At 38.7% G+C, this 17418-nt stretch overlaps 1 protein-coding gene across 2 annotated transcripts in view; it reads right to left on the bottom strand.

The window, feature by feature from the left end:
- The window catches only part of LMAN1 (lectin, mannose binding 1), a 240022-nt gene that overhangs the window by 208150 nt on the left and 14454 nt on the right, over nucleotides 1-17418 (bottom strand). The window contains exons 8-13 of one of the 2 annotated variants that reach the window (XR_010836853.1): nucleotides 16999-17131; nucleotides 15706-15902; nucleotides 15507-15577; nucleotides 6334-6487; nucleotides 4654-4775; nucleotides 2594-4336 (exon numbers count right to left, since the gene is read on the bottom strand). Coding sequence is in view for 1 of the 2 variants with exons in the window: in XM_059040937.2 (XP_058896920.1) it covers nucleotides 4300-4336; nucleotides 4654-4775; nucleotides 6334-6487; nucleotides 15507-15577; nucleotides 15706-15902; nucleotides 16999-17131 (714 nt within the window). In the remaining variant the exon portion in view is untranslated. Of the gene's footprint in view, nucleotides 1-924; nucleotides 4337-4653; nucleotides 4776-6333; nucleotides 6488-15506; nucleotides 15578-15705; nucleotides 15903-16998; nucleotides 17132-17418 lie in introns of those variants that run through there. The other variant, XM_059040937.2, reaches the window with a different exon arrangement.

Genomic DNA, 17418 nt, shown 5'->3' with positions numbered 1-17418 from the left:
TGGGATCACGTCTTTAAAAACTTTTTATTCCTCAATTTATTACAATGGCCTTTCCACTTGGACATTCAGCAACTATTTGCTGTGTGTGGAATCCTCCAGAAAGGGAAAATAAGTACCCCAGGTGAAACAGGACAACTAGGTGTTACCCCTCCAAAGGCTTCTCATCATACTTGAACAAAATCCCAAATCTTTCCTATGGCCATGTCCCCAGTGCCCCAACCAGTGTCTAGTTTCCAGCACCCACCGCCCCCAGAAGGCTCACTGATCAGGCTTTAAGTCTCCTCTGATTTCTTTCAAACCTATCTAATTTAATACTTTAATTTTACATTACTCAGTATTTTCTGCGGGCTTATAGCACAAGGGTCCATTACGTTAGTTTCCATTTTCTGAAACGACTTTATAAAGACCATCTTTTACAAAGCTACCAACCCTGAGACAGAAGTATTATGAGGAAACTGAAGGTCATCTTTAGAAAGTGGCAAAGTCAAGATTTAAACTCGGATCTGTTTGACGCTAAAGCTCTACTCTTTCCTTTTTATACCACGTGGACTCTCAGAATTGGAATTACTTGGTTGAATGGTGCTTGCCAAAAAGAGGAAAAGATTTTTATAAAACTGCCATTAGTAATGACTAAAAGTTCCAGCTTAGCCACACTATTACCAGTAGTTGGTTACTAAAGATGAAAACATCAAATACGTTGTTTTAATTATTTTGTGTTTTTCGTTACCAGCAAGGGTTAAGCACTGATCCACTATCATTTCTTATTCTCTTCTTATGCTTCCATGTGTTGACTCTGCAGGTGGTAGGCCACCTAGGGCAGAACGCAAAGCACGTGACACATGAAATACTATCACAAATCGGGGCCTACTTGGGAAATAAATAACTACTTATTACCCGAGACCAATGAAGGAAAAAAGTAAATTTACTAAAATATTTCTTTATTTGAATAAGGTCAATGTCATTTCTTGAATTCCAGCTAGCATCAAATTAACAATCAGAAAAAAACACTTGACAAAATGTTATCCAATTGAAATTAACAGTGGATAGAAAACCCTTTCAAACTTTAAAAGAAATATATTAAACAGGCAACATACAGATCTAAAAAGTTGCAAGTGGTGATTTTACATTAGATCTTATAAATTAAAAAACCCCAATATAACCATTTGTTCACTATCTCCCTGCGATAAGCACGTGGACAGGAAAAGATAATCACATCTTAATATTCACAACTGTCCCTTATGTTCTTTACAAGGACTGTATCTCTGCAATGCAGCGGGTCAGGCCGTCTCTTATTCAAGTAATTTGTGTTTTCCCCAAGTTATCAAAAAGTACAACTGTCTGAGATAAAATGTCACAAAAATCACAATCAGCAAAGCAAAAAGCTTTAGCAGGCCATCTTGAAGATGGGGGTTTTCATGGCTGGACCATGATCTGAAGATGCTTTTGTACGCTTAAGAGCTGTCAACCAAAGTACCAAGAGCTGCAAGCAGCAACCTGGGTTTAGTTTGTAATTGCTAATAAACCAAGTTTTAGTAAAAAGAACATTAAGTAAAAAATTGTAAGTATAAGAGAATCAGTGCACATTTGCTAATGTCATTGACGATGAAAACGCTGTATCAGCTCTCAGCTCAGCTTTGAAGTTAACAGGAGACTTTTGTTCACCCCCCCATCTGAGTGCTTCTCAACAGCAGTGCGCTCAGAATCACCTGAGGCGCCCGCTGAAGACTGCTATTCTGAAGCCCCCACCCCCGAGGTCTGCTTCAGGTGGTTTGGAGTTGAGCCTGGAATCCGTACTCTTAACAAGCACTCCAGGATCCAGATGCACCACAGACCACACTCTGAGAAACACTATTAACCCCTTTAATACATAACAAAATATTGTGGCCTCATAGAGTTTCAAGCTGAATAAAACATTCAAACAATTAGAACACAGAGGTGCATTAAATAAGAGTATTAACCATCGTATTGAATATAATTGCATTTCTTTTTTAAAGTGGCATAAGCACAGACTTACTAAAATTGTAAAGTCAATTCTGTTTTAATCCAAGGCACCTGTAAAATACTTGCTGGTGTGAGAGAAGTTAAATTCAATTATATAAAATAGTACAGAAATGAAAGAATCCTGGCAGTGACTGATTTTTCCATAGAGCAAACATTTTTCTACAGAAATGAGCTACTTAAAGTTGACGATTTTGAGGAAAATAAACCAAATTTCCAATAATATGGTAACTTGTATGAACCAATTTACTGAGTGATTTTCAGCAAATTAAATCAGTACGAAAGAAAAGAAGGTTCATGCTCATAGTCTTTTGTCCTAGCTGTCTTCACTTGTGTTAGGATTGATCAGAATGATTCCTCTTGAATTTTAGCCTGGTCTAACACTTCTTTAAGTTCAGGCACACGTGACCATGGATTTTATAATACTGAATATATTGCAACCTTTTTTTTTTTTTTTTTGCTGTACGCGGGCCTTTCACTGCTGTGGCCTCTCCCGTTGCGGAGCGCAGGCTCCGGACGCGCAGGCGCAGCGGCCATGGCTCACGGGCCCAGCCGCTCCGCGGCACGTGGGATCTTCCGGGACCGGGGCACGAACCCGCGTCCCCTGCATCGGCAGGCGGACTCTCAACCGCTGCGCCACCAGGGAAGCCCGTGCAACCTTTTATCTCAAGAGGATTTCCAAGTCTCATAGTCTACAACTGAAACATTCTTCTGAAGGTATTAATTTTTTTTTCATGGAATAAGAGTAAATTCTGTGCTGATGATGTCTCTGAAATATGAATTTCAAAATGCTAACACTACAAGGAAAAATGCTAGCAAAGCAGTTCCGTGTTGGAGTGGCTGTCGGTACGAGTGACCGTTAGAATGTTCTTGTTCAGCGTTCCAGGATAAACGCTACTGTAAAAAAGCCTTGCTAGGACCGTTTGCATATGTAGTGCTAGTTAGGTATTGCTATAATGCAGAGTTCTTTAGAGCCTTTGTATGGATTTTCGGCAGTTAGTCCGGTCTGTAAATGGCAACTAAGAGCAAATTTATGAAGGCTGTGAAGAATTAAATGGTGCTGTTTACAAAACGGTACTATTTTTGATTCTGTGATAAATGAGAGGTATCGTTTTAGCTAGCTAGAAGAGGTAAAGTAAGAGAGTATTTTGAAGTCTACATCAGTCATGAAAACAAAATGAAATGTCATTTACAGATTGTTTCTCCTATACCTAGAACTATGTACAACAACCCCTTCCAGCTTGATATTTCAAAGTTAACTTACTAACAAGTGCTTCACAATATCCTTAGTTCTGGCATTAAAAGAAAGAAATCAGAATTACTAACACTATTTTTCAAATTTTGCCTTCGAAAACTTTAACACTGCTTCTACTACTGCCTTCTTGATTTCCACAAATATGCAGCATCACAAACGCCAGGTTGCATGGAGTGATGTAAATCAGAATGCAGTGGTAGTTTTTAATGACCTTAAAATATACTCAGGACATGCAATCTGAGTTGAATTTAGAGACATAAACGCAGAGTAGTTTTCATAATATTGAACCAACACTTCTGGGACACAGACATTCAAGAAGATGAGCAACCATGAAATGAACACATCACTAGGTAAAATACCCATAAAAACCATTATCAGAGGAATGCTGTCACCTACATGGTTTTTCAGGCAAAAAGCAGCTCTTAATTCTCCCCTCCAATTTCCTTTAAAAGTGAAATACATCATTGATAATCAGAAGGGAAAAAAATACTTCAATAAACATTCTGAAGCCTATTATCCAGATCCTAACACTCTCAGACAAAATATTCTTTGATTTCAAAGGGAGCTGTATTAGACTCAAGGACTGCAGGACTGAGTCTTCGAGTAGGAAATTCTAGCCTCTAAAAAAAAGGCTTTGGTTACAAAATAAACATGATGGGTAGCTCTCAGACCTCATAGTTTGGCGGGGGGCAAGAGGGCAAGGGTGTTTACGCTAAAGATAGAAAACTTCCAACATCAGGGACTTAGGGGTAACTTTCATATATGGGGGTGCCCCCTTTCTGTTATTCACCCTCTGATTTATCAATATTCTGTTCAGTGGCTGTATTCTACTGGCCGGAAATTCACTGAAATTTAAATAGATTTATGTACTATGCACAAATTTACATATGGTTGTCTTTAAGGTTTATTCTTATTCAAGTCAATGTTTAAACAGTTATTTTATACAAAATTTAATAATTTAGACTACGAAGCAATTTAAATACTTAAATTCCCTCAAAAAGACATTTTGTACATACATACATGATGTACACATATGAAAATGGTGGTCAAAAGAATTTTTTGGCAGCTGCTTCTTGCTGAGTCCTACGGAAAAAGAGAACAAAAAACAAAACAAAACAAACTGAAAGAAATTCTATATACTTTACATTGGAATGAAACAGGATTGCTTAAAATTAAAAATGCCTTTTGAAGTATGAAGTACATGAAGATAAACATATGTCCTATACATGTACTCCCGGGTGAACTGAAATAGACTAGACATAATATTTGCTTTAATATTTGCTTTGTATGAACCTAACTTTATAGGTATTGAAAGTTCTATTATGGACCTTGATAACTTTATTGAATATCTCAAGTTAAGTAAATACAGAAAAATGTTGGGTCAAATTTTAGAGACTTACCTATACATGATATAACCAATGAATAACACCGTTTGTACCACTACAAATATAACAAAGTGCACCGTAGATAAACACGATGGAAATGGCGGTAGTTCTGGACATTTCAGTCTTTCATTTGATGGCTACAAGGCAAAGAACTTTCTATTACAATTAGTCAAATCAGTATTTTAGAAAAGGAAATAAATGTGAAATCTTTATAAAACTCATGGTTTACTGTGTAAAGTCAAGTATTTTCATTAATTCATCTCATAATTGCCTTCCACCCTCTTAACTTTCACCACCAAACTTTTTGAAAGAGCAGGCAATGTGGGAAGGCCTCCACTCTTTCACTGTCCCGTCACTAACTCATTGCTGTCTGGCTTCTACCTTCATCACAGTGACAATGATTTTAGTGTCCTTGAAGGTCACAGATCACCAATTCCTCGACACTCCCAGTTTATACTTGCTGTACTAGAGTCATTATTAATAGCAGCACCCTCACTCTCAAAAGTGTTCTGTTTCAGACAGGTACACGGTGGCCCTACCAATGAACTACCTGACAGAGATAGTGGCCTTTTCTCAGCGCTCATCCACCCCAATCTCCTAACATTCAACATCACTAGTTAGCACTTTGGAAAATGTTTCTTTTCCTATTTCCATGATTCTTCAGTCCATTATAAGTAATTAAATACCAGGGACAAAGATTTCATCACGGTGTCCAGACAGAATGGCTTCTAAGGTTAGTTGTTCTCAATATGCTCACACCTATGGGACAAAGGTCTTCACTGTGTCTTGATATATACGACCCACAGCATCAAGCTGGCCGTTGCAACAAAGGCAAAAGTTGGGGGGAAATAAACTCAAACAGAACTAAGGGAATAGATGACAATGCTTTGGATGGAGGTAAAATGGTCAATAAGAAAATTATTAAGCTATATTTGAAAAACTGGAAGGGAAGAGGCAAATGCTACAAACATTTGTGAATTTTATAAGGGCTTTCAAAGCCAGTAAGTAAGTTAGGAAAAAACTTAAAAGTTCCAGGGATCTGTCTTCTCAATAATATCTCTTATGCATGTTAAACTTCAAAAATATGCTAGCTATTTTTAATATTTATTGCCTATCTCCAAAAAGGTAGATGGGACTTACACTACTACAAAAAAGACCTAATAAAGTAGACAAAACAGAACTTTAAAAAATGAACCAAGTGAGACAGGAAAGTAGCTGGAAAAAAACAAAAATCTTGCCAAAAGAAAGCTGCTATCAGTCAGCCAGTTTTAGATCTGCGCTTCCTGAGCAGCCTAGACAGAGAAATATGAATTACCTAGTGCCCGGCTAACAAATGGGTGTGTCGAGAGACATGTACCTTGTTCAGAGCCGTTTAAAAGTATCATTACTGATAACAAGAGACATGTCTTTAAAAGAGAACTTATAGAAAAGAACCTAGAACCAAAAAAAGTCTGAGATTGTGATGATTCCACTAGCTGGAAGAGCAGTTTATTTTTTAAAAAATTCTATTCAGTAGGCTATGGAAGCATGATGTGGAACATGTAGACATCTGGATCATAAGGAGTAATTCTACCTTGAATATAAAGGAGGAGCACTGGCATTAATTTAAAAGTTAAAATATTTTCAGTAGAATATGTGGTTTTCCTTTCCAAAATAAGACTGTGATAATCATAAGCTAGAGAAAAAAGAGTTTACCATATTTCGCTGCACTAAGTTATCTATGTCCCGCTTCACTATGTGGAGATGCTCTTTGATGTCACTGAAGTGCTGGGTTGTCTCATAAACGCCCCCTGCAGATCCCGGATGCTGTATGCCACTGACCAGTCTGACAGTTTCACTCACGGAATTCCTGAAACAGAAAATCCTTTTACAGTGGAATCACTAGAAAGATGACTTTTACAGTCAGAGATTTCAAATGGTGAGATATATTTCTAAGCCCAATGCATCAGATCATTAAAAAAAAAAAAAAAAAAAAAAAAAAAAAACAAAGAAAAAAACCCCAGAAACAAAATAAGTATTTTAAAAAACTGTCTTTGGGCTTCCCTGGTGGCGCAGTGGTTGAGAATCCACCTGCCGATGCAGGAGACACGGGTTCGTGCCCCGGTCCGGGAAGATCCCACATGCCGCGGAGCGGCTAAGCCCGTGAGCCATGGCCGCTGCGCCTGCGCGTCCGGAGCCTGTGCTCCGCAACGGGAGAGGCCACAACAGTGAGAGGCCCGCATACCGCAAAAAAAAAAAAACAAAAAAAACTGTCTTTAAGATTAGAAAATAATTTATAAAAACTAGAATATTATGCCTTTATCTTTCACTAAAGGTTGTCTAACCACAGAGAATAATACTAAATAATTTGTGTTAAAACCAATATTATAAATGGCTATCGAATAACATAATGGATGATACTCTTAATGAGCTTAAATCTTCCTAAGCGTTTAATGTTGTGCAGTAAAGGATTAACCGTCAGGCCTGCGCTGCCCAAACCCCGCACATCCCGAAGGTTTTCAGACCCGGCCCATGACTAGCCCCTGGGAGATCATCTCTGTGCCCCTGGAATATCCTGCCTGTTAGGAGTGTCTCTGTCTACCTGGGGCCTTGGTCCAGGCCAACAATATGATTTATGTTTGTTTGCCTGGGGCCTTAGGCTGCAGTACCGGTCTGACCTCTAGGGGGACTGAAGATTGAGGAGTTAAGGTCAGTCACGTGGGTGGCTCCATGCCTATGTGACTGACCCCTAATCAAAAAAACCCCGACATCGAGTCTTGGGTGAACTTCCTTGTTTGGCAACACTTTGCACATGTTGTCACGCATCACTGCTGAGAGGAATAAGCACTGTCCATGTGACTCCACTGGGAGGGGACAACTGAAAGTTTGTGCCTGGTTTCTCCTTAACTCCACTGTATGCACCCTTCTTTCCTTGCTGATTTTATTATATATCCTTTCATTGCAATAAACCATGACTGTGAGTACAGCAGCTTTTCTGAGTTTAGTAAGCACTTCTAGAAGACCACAGAATCTAGAGGCGGTCTCAGGGACTCATAAGACAAATGTATCAATAATTCAATTTCTCTTTACAGTTCTATCAGATGTCCCCTATATACAAAACCTACTGCTTCAACCAGAAACCAACGAAAGAACATCCATCGGTTTCAGAGATGAAGGAAAAACTGGTTGTCAGGCATACTGAGCAATGGTGTGGTAATCTCTACCACGGTATCTTTTTTGAAGGGTAATTCTGACTTTATACATCTTACCTTACACTCTGACTTCAGAATATAATTCCCATGTAAGATGTGATTCCACTATTCAGATGTAAGATAAAGAGCTCTACCACTGAGTATGCCATTTGGATATGAGTTTGTAAGAATCATAGTGTAAGAGACTACAATTTTTTAAAAGAAATAACGGCAGAAACGTAACAGGGCTATTTATTAAGAAAGAAAGGAACATACCTGAATTCAATTTACCTGAAAATATTACTACTCCCTTTCACCTGTCTTGGCTCCTGATGCTCCTGTGAATATCCTTCACAAGAAGCCTCTGTGTCTGGGATGTTTCTTCTAGTCCTGACTCTTCCCTCCAAGAGGGAGGGTCTAAAATGGAAGGGCCAGTTCAAACAACTGCCTTTCCTCTATACTTTCCTCTCCCTGAAGCTTCCTTGTCAAATGCAACCATTCCCTAAACATCACACATACTTTTCTCCTTTGTATTTGTATACCGTCAGCCCTCCTTTTCTGTGGTTTCCACATCCACGGATTCAACCAACCACAGATCAAAAATATTCAGAAAGGGCTTCCCTGGTGGCGCAGTGGTTGAGAATCCGCCTGCCGATGCAGGAGACATGGGTTCGTGCCCTGGTCCGGGAAGATCCCACATGCCGCGGAGCAACTAAGCCCGTGAGCCATGGCCGCTGAGCCTGCGCGTCCGGAGCCTGTGCTCCGCAACGGGAGAGGCCACAACAGTGAGAGGCCCGCATACCGCAAAAAAAAAAAAAAAAAAAAAAAAAAAAAAAAAAAAAAAAAAAAAAAAAAAAAAAAAAAATATTCAGAAAAAAAAAATTCCAGAAAGTTCTCAAAAGCAAAACTTGGGGCTTCCCTGGTGGCGCAGTGGGCCACAACAGTGAGAGGCCTGCACACCGCAAAAAAAAAAAAAAAAAAGATCATGGTATGAAAACAGTCAGAACTAGTTCTCATTATCTCTGTACTCTCAGGTGCTATTTTTAGCATACCATAAGTCCTTGCCAATTTTTATTTAATTATAGAAAATTTTAAACATACAAAAAAGTTGAGGCTAATATAAGGGCCTTCTCTCAGATCCCCATCACCCAGTCCAGCAGTTACTAATAACCAGATTTTTTCAGCCTGAGCCATTCGTTATAAAGTGCCTCCATCAGCCTAAGTTTTAGCCAGTGATGGCCGTAGCCTAAATCCATCATTTCGTCAGAGGTTGAAGAAGGATGACACTCTTATTCTAAAACTCCCTCTCCATTTAAAAAGAATTTCTCTGATTACTTACTTGTTATCCTGAAATAGTTCAGGAAAGGCAGGATAAATACTTGATTCTTTTTTATCATTTTTTAGAATAACGAGTTGGTCCCCTGGCAGTGTCCAGGGTTAAATGATGAGATAGTGAGAGGTGATGTTTGTTTGATTGTTTTTCAACTCGTGGAGTTTAACATGTTTTGCTGTTTTACATTAGTCTTTATAATTGATGTTCAGATTGTTTCCTCTTTGGGTGCTAGCTGTCCCTACAGGTTAGCTTCTGCATCCTTTTGATGCAACCCCATTAGTCTTTGGCAGCTTCCTTCCTTTCAGGTGTAAGACTTTCCAGGCTTCTCTTGTACATTTCTGTCCCACACGTGTCAAAGGCATTTTTCTTTGGAGCCCTGGTCTTTTAGTGAGAAATGGTATTTAAAGACAGTGTCGTGCTGAATGCTACTGGATTGTCATTGCTTCTGGGCCTTTTCAGTGGACAAAGTTACTAATGTTCTTTGAACCTTGCTATTTGTATGTGTTGGCTGTGTTGTTAATAGGTTGTAATTTTTTTCATAAGTTCTTTTTGGTGAGCAGGCAGCATTTAGCATTTCATGTTTACTAAATTTTTTGAGTACCTATTGCATTCTGGGTACTGTGCTAGGTATTTTCACATGAATATTTTCACATATTCTTCTGGGATCTTGCTCTTAATTATCATCTTCTGTACCTTCAGCCTGTCCCTGTAATATAATATTTAAGCTATTTAATGATCTTTATTCATTCTGTGTCTTCACTACTCTCATTCAAGATCTTCACCACTGTCTTCAAGCCCCATAACCCAGCCTGCCATTGACATTCTTCCTGGGAGATGACATTGTCTCCTCCTTCACCTCCTCTTTTGTGCTGCACCCTCCCTCCCCACACTTGTCTCCATCTGCACAGCTGTTGTCCAGGCCAGTCCTTAGCCCTGGATCCCATTCGTTCTACTTTTCTGACCCTTGCTCTTTAGTGATCCTTTCTCTGTCTTCTACCTTTAACTTACACCTCATACAAAAGGGCTTGCTCTTCCATTATTGAAAACTAATCAAAACAAAAGAAACCTTTAATTGACACCTTCTATTATTTTTACTATTGGCTTCTCTTTTTCCTTCCTTTTTAGTGAGTTTCTAAAAAAGTAGACCAATCTACCTGTCTTTGCTTCCAAACCACTGTAATTTGTCCTGAAAGCACCAAACTGTTCTCTCTGCAGTCAGTGGTGCCCTGTAATGAATACCTTTCAGTCCTCATCCTGCTGGACTTTCTGTAGAAATTGACACCTTTCCCACTCCTTCTATCTTGAGACATTTTTTTCCCCAAGGCTTCTGGCATACCACGTACTCTTGATGTTCTTGGCCTCTGCTTCTTCTTAGTTTTCTTCATTTGTTGGTCACCCTTCCATTATTCCTTAAAAGGTATTTTTTCTCTCCAGCCCTCTTCACTTGACCTATTCCCTAAGCTACATACGCCCTCCTTCCATCACAATCCCATCCTCACAGAACCCTCCTTTATCATTTAACACCCAGCTGTGGGTGCCCAGCTAAGTTAAATGCACCTTTCTTCATATAACTCTAGATGTGCCTCTATCACATTGCTTTCCTGCTAGTCTATTAGTCTCAGCAGGGCAGGAATTATATTCTTCTTGCACAGTTTATATTCCTAAAAATTGCCTGGCTCGTAACATGTAGCAAATAAACGTTAGCAGAATCGACAGGCAAGTGAATGAATGATGACTCGGTCTTTGTGTATTAAAAAGAGATTTATGTATAAGTAAGCAAGTTCATGCTCTGGGAAGCAGTATTTTAAAATGCAGGTATGTGAGAAGGTTGTATATTCTGGGATGCTTTATTCTTCTTAAGTATTTTAGAGATAGAATATAATTCTTAATTTGGGTTTAAGTGGAAAAGCTTAGACTCACATGAATTTCCCTGAGCATGTATGCCATTCAAAGAAGTTTTAATCAACAGATGTCATTTATTCAGAAAGCACTTGAGATATTTTGTAGCAAGTTTTTAACTCTTCATTGCTCGTATAACTCAAGTAGAATTTTTGAAGATTTTTTATTATGCTTAACATTCAGCCTGACCTACTCTGTTATATCTAAGTAATTTTAATATTTGAGTTTCTTTTTTGTGTTGTTTTCTTCTAGCAAAGCTTTTATTGATAAATTTATTTATTTGTTTTTGACTGTGTTGGGTCTTCGTTGCTGCGCATGGCTTTCTCTAGCTGCAGCGAGTGGGGCCTACTCTTTGTTGCGACGCGCGGGCTTCTCATTGCAGTGGCTTTTCTTGTTGCGGAGCACAGGCTGTAGGCGCGCGGGCTTCAGTAGTTGTGGCGCATGGGCTCAGCAGTTGTGGCTCGCAGGCTCTAGAGTGCAGGCTCAGTAGATGTGGTGCATGGGCTTAATTCCTCCGTGGCATGTGAGATCTTCCCAGACCAGGGCTTGAACCCGTGTCCCCTGCATTGACAGGTGGATTCTTAACCACTGAGCCACCAGGGAAGTCCAACTTTTATTGATACTTTTTAAACTAAATTTTACTTCATGGAAATAAGTTAGATAACTTATTTATTCATTCATCCAGATTGCGCTGTAACCGTTGAAGGCTGTCAGAAAATCAGAGACATTACTGTTCTCGCGTAGCTTATGCTCTATGAGGGAGAAAACCTGTATACAGTATTCCCTCCATATCCATGGGATTGGTTCCAGGGCCCTGCAGATACCAAAATCCAAGGGTACTCAGTTCCCTTATATAAAATGGTATAGTATTTGCTTGTAACCTCCTGTATACTTTAAACCATCTCTTGATTGCCTGTAATACCTCATACAATGTATTGCTCTTGTAAATAGCTGTAAGTACAATGTAAATAGGTGTCTGTGTGGCAAATTCAAGTTTTGGGTTTTTGGTTTTTTTTTGTGTGTGTGTGTGGTACGCGGGCCTCTCACTGTTGTGGCCTCTCCCGTTGCGGAGCACAGGCTCCGGACGCGCAGGCGCAGCGGCCATGGCTCACGGGCCCAGCCGCTCCGCGGCACGTGGGATCTTCCCAGACCGGGGCACGAACCCGTGTCTCCTGCATCGGCAGGCGGACTCTCAACCACTGCGCCACCAGGGAAGCACCATCATATCATGATCTTTTATCATTCAGAGCCTTTTCCCCTCTTTCTGTAAATGAGACAACTGAACTACATGCTTCTGCTAAAAAAAAATTCTATGATCCCCTAAGAGAGTGAAAATCCATGAAGACACAAACCACCCTTTCTATAAAAGGCAAATGTTTCCTATCTCTTTGCATTTTTTTCTGAAGCTTATTCAGAAGAAAAAGCTTTAGAGGACAAATTCAGAAATTTGAGTTCAGTTTTTACATTACTGCATGCATGACATTTGTCCTTCATTAATCAGGGGGAATTTACATGGATTGCTAACCACCCTAAGTAAGTGTTTGCATGGATAATACAACTGGATGGCTAGGCTTTGCTAACCACTAACTGAATCTTAAGATGTTCTAGTATTACTCTTAAGTAAAACAAGCACAAAACAGTATCTAAAGCATGCTGCCATTTACATCAGAAAGAAGGAGATCTAAGAAAATACATACGTGGAGAAGAAATAGAGGAAGAACGAACCAGAAATCAATGGGATGAGTTACTAACAGGGGGTGGATGGGAAAGAGCTAGAAAGAAGGAGAGAATGGAAGTGGGGCGGCAGTGATGAAGAGGAAGTGATACCTCAGTAAATATATTCTGGCTCCTAGAACCAGAGCATTCACATACCCTTCATATACCCAAAATATAAACAATTAAAATCAACCAGGATGGAGGAGAAATGCTAACACTAACAAGAAACCTAACTGTATTATAAATGAATATCATAACCATACTGAAGAGAGTGGGGAAGAAGAGAACCAAACTAACTACCTGGAAAATAGTGTCTGGACTAGATACTGTAAGGCTAGAGGCAAAGGTGCTTTACATAAAACCATCACTGTATGTGTTTCTTATAGGGATATGGCTTAATAATTTGAAACCACTTTATGTATACTTTATGCACACACTAAAACTATACCAATAAGTAAATACATTATAGATAGGAACCAGGTTTCTCCCTATTGGAGAAAGAATTTTCAAATAGGGAAAGGAGGAAGGCTAAAATCAGCCCTTCAGTTTTCAGTTCAGTCCAGTCCAACTAAAATCCAAAGTATGTATAATCTTGTGGTTTTTTTAAAATACAAATGTAGAGTAAGGGATACAAAAATATGTGTATATGTGTGGATTAGTATACATTCACATATTCCCTAGACCTGTCCACTGAGAGGGCCTAGAAGCAATGGCACCTCAGTAGTGATGAGCATACCTAGTGCCCAGATCTTGGTTTCTAGATACTTTTCTCCAATAAAAGGAACCAGGGCTCACTGAGAAGTGGTTGATTCTAGAGCTGGGGCACAGAAAATACAAGATGAGCTTGAAACATATTACAGTACCAGAAAGTACAGAAATACTTAAAAAAGATGGGGGTTTGTTGAAAGAACACAGAAGCCAACCCGAAGGAGTTCCTAATGACCAGAGCGGGAACAATTTGAACAACAAAATAAATAATGATAGTACAGGATTATAACCCACAGAATAAATAATCCATGAGTCCACACTGATATAAATAGATTAAATAAATAAATGGGGGAGAAGGAGTAGTGGTCCTTATAGAATGCCAGTAAATAGATATAGAAGGAATGATGGAAATAGAAAAGCCAGCACTTGGTAAACACCACATTCTTGTTTCAGATAAAACATCAGTGGATGCTAAAATTAGTGAGCCAAAGGTTAAAGTGAAACAGGGTATTTACAAAGACTCAAAGTATCTTTCCCCAAATATTTATTAACCACCAAGGGAAGGACAGTAACTTTAAAGTAGAGAAACCGGGAAGAAACAACAATATCCAAGTGACCACAGCCAACATCACCAGTAGTAAGACATACCAACATCATGAACACGATGCACTGTTGTATTCTTGTCAAAAATGCAGAACCTCCGTCCAATCATGAGTAAATACCAGACAAACCCAAACTGAGGAACCAAATTGGTCCAATGAATTAATCAATGCTCTTGGAAATTGCCATGGTCATGAAAGACAAGGAAATATGAACTATTTCAGACTGCAGAAGTCAAGAGAAATAACTAAATGCAATGTGCAATACTGGATAGGATCTTAGATAGAAAAAGGCACTGGTAGAAAACTGGTGAAATTTGAGTAAGATCATTAGTTTAGTTAAAGGTACTGTACCAATGTTAATTTCTCCGTTTTGACAATTGTACTGTGGTTATGTAAGATGTTAACATTGGGCGGGGGGAAAGATAAGTGAGGGATACACGGGATATATGAGGGATATGTCCTTATTTTTTCTTGCAATGTCTAAAGTCTAAAATTAGATCCAAATATTTTTTTAAATGTTATATTGATCTGGTCTGTTTCTAAAACAGTTTAACTATTCATTTAACATCATAAATATTTTAATCATGAGTTTAAAAAACTTGAAGATTTAAAAAAAAATGCCAAACAGAACAACTGAAAGAAATACAAATTTGCAGTTACAAGTTAGGCTGCCTTTAATCTCTAGGTGTTAAATGTTATCACCTTCTGTTTAACCTCATTCGGTTTAATTTTCCAGTCCTAAAGAACTCACCTTAACATTCTAGTTTGTCAAGGGCTGTACTGGCTGGGGCAGTGCCCTAACGTATTAGCTTATGACATGTGACATGTAGGCTGTTTCTCTGCTTCAGGCATTGAATGCTAATTATCTGATAAGTGAATCCTTTTTAAAAACCTATCGTTCAATGTTCCAAGGACACAGTGTCTCCTCTCTGCAGCAACCCTTTGCCCAGGCTCTCTTAGGGTACAACACAGGATGAAAAAGAGGTAGTCACACATAGCATAATTCCTTCAAAATGGTTTCATTCCATCAAAAAGAAGTTCTGGCATCAGGTATGTTTGTTCTACAGACCTGTAATACTATGCATGCTTATTCCTCCAGTTATTTTTCCTAGGATTGTTATGTATTACCCATATTCTTTTTATATTTTCGGAATGCACAAATGCTGTCAAACAACTGTGACAAAACCTATTTTTTTTTTTTTAAAGATGCTAAAGCATCTTTTTCTTTTTTAGCTTGGAACAAATAAAAAAATTTAGACAGGTTTCCTAAATATCAGAATATCCCCGTATACTTTACATTCCCCTATTTACAAAATAATCTAGAACATGATTCTTACTCATGCTGCAATCTTACAACAAATGTGCTTGCATATCTAGAGAAGTCATGAATTTAGGATAAAGGTATCACGCAATACTCAGACATTACTTTTGTATACTTACTTCATTTCATTTACTTGTCTCAGAATCTCATGCTGGGTGTTCACAACAGTATCCAGTTCTTGTTGAGTGGTCTGGAGAAAAAACAAAAGATGACCACCCAGCTCAATAATCCCCATTCTACAGAACATACGGCTTTTCTTTTCTACCTCTCCTCCACCAAAGGCTAACTAAGGCATATCTGCATATTTTCAAAGCTCACCTGTCCATGCTGCCCTGGTGGGATCCCTGCTCCTCTTTTAGAGATCTCCTCCGTCAAGGAAGAGACATACCTTCTCTGTTCATCAAGAATCATATCTAACTGTCGGTTCAGCTGCTTGATTTCAAGATGGATACGATTCTGTCCTTCAAAGATTTGTCTCAGCTCACGATCTCCTACACTCTCAAATAATTCATCCGCTGAAATGGAAATTACAAATCAAAATTATTAGAATCACCTACAATATGGTGATAAAAATATTCTATATACTGATCTGAGTGATGGTTAAAGGGGTACACACATTTGTCAAAATTCATCGAACTATTCTCTTAAAATTCATGCATTTTACTTACATAAAAGATTAAGAAATGGAGTTGAGAACAGCTGATTTTCCTTTACTCCTGACCATGCTGAAATCAGATCGTTTCACTCAAACACTTACTACAATGAGCTTCAGGATATATTCACAAATCATATGTGATGTTTAAAGCAAATCCAAGGAAAAAATAAAACTTAACTTTCATTTTCATCTTCATTAAATCTGAATCACACTGTTAATCATTAATATTAACACACTACTTAGTTCAAAAGCTAGCCCCAGGCTTTATTAAATATAGCCTTGACCATTTGTGCTCATAGGGAACTGAGATCATAAAAGTTAGCAGATTACATATAGTCCCTGTATTTGGCCTTATCTTGTTTTGTTTCTGACATGACATGTAGCCCATGTAAGTTCTTAATTACATCAGCTTAGACTAATATTTAAAAATTTTCAACCTTTAATGTCCAGAATTCTATTGAGTAGTAAGAGGAGTAGATAATTACTGCACATTACTCTTGCAAGTCTTAATAGTTTTCAAGTATTAGCTCTATATTACTAAGGTAATTGTGTGTCACTAAAAGGAAAGAAAGAAACCTTGGACGATTTCATTCAACAATACTCACTGAGTCTCAACTACTACGTCAGCACTGCTGTTGATTTTTTAGGCTTAGGGGACACAGAATTAAACACAGCAGACACAGACCCCTGCGCTCACAGAGCTTACTCTCCAGCGGTTCACTGTCCACATCACCCAGGCACTCCTGACTGCACGCTTCACTAAGCGATACTCTTCCCGGTAAAAACATCAATCTCCGAGCCCTTTAAAGACTGAAGGTTTGTTTAAAAATTGTTTCCCGAAATTACCTGGCACGTGTCAGATCAGAGAGCAAAGATAAAATGAATGAAGTGCCGGGTGACGGCACGTACGCGCCACGGCTCGCGCCGCGGCGGAGGACAGCTCTGCTCCAACTCACCGGGCTGCCCTTGAAGGTCAGGGTGGTCCTTCTGGAATTCCTCCTTTTTTTTATCCAATTCTTGTTGAAAGTGCTCAAATTCCTCCTGGTACTTTTCTTTTTCTTTTTCAGAAATTTCTTTATCTGGTGTAGGCTTTTTCGGAATTTAAGAATAGATCGTTAGAAAAATTAAAAAGAAAATAATAAACCTCAATATATGTTCTTTTTCTCATTTTAACTACTCTACCACTAGTTGTAAGGTTAATTTACTCTTGCTACTAATATTACAACAAAAAATAAAAATAGCCACCACCGTTTACTGAGTGCTTGCCAGAGGGCACTGTCTTTAATGTTTACAACGTTTAGGTGGCCAGTACAAACATCTCGGTTTTACCAGTGAAGAAATGGAGCGTTACAGAGGTTAAGTAACTTGTACCAGGT

This window comes from Kogia breviceps, chromosome 15, assembly GCF_026419965.1.
Source record: "Kogia breviceps isolate mKogBre1 chromosome 15, mKogBre1 haplotype 1, whole genome shotgun sequence".
In the NCBI taxonomy this organism is placed as follows: domain Eukaryota; kingdom Metazoa; phylum Chordata; class Mammalia; order Artiodactyla; family Physeteridae; genus Kogia; species Kogia breviceps.
This window is presented reverse-complemented; position numbering and strand designations above follow the sequence as displayed.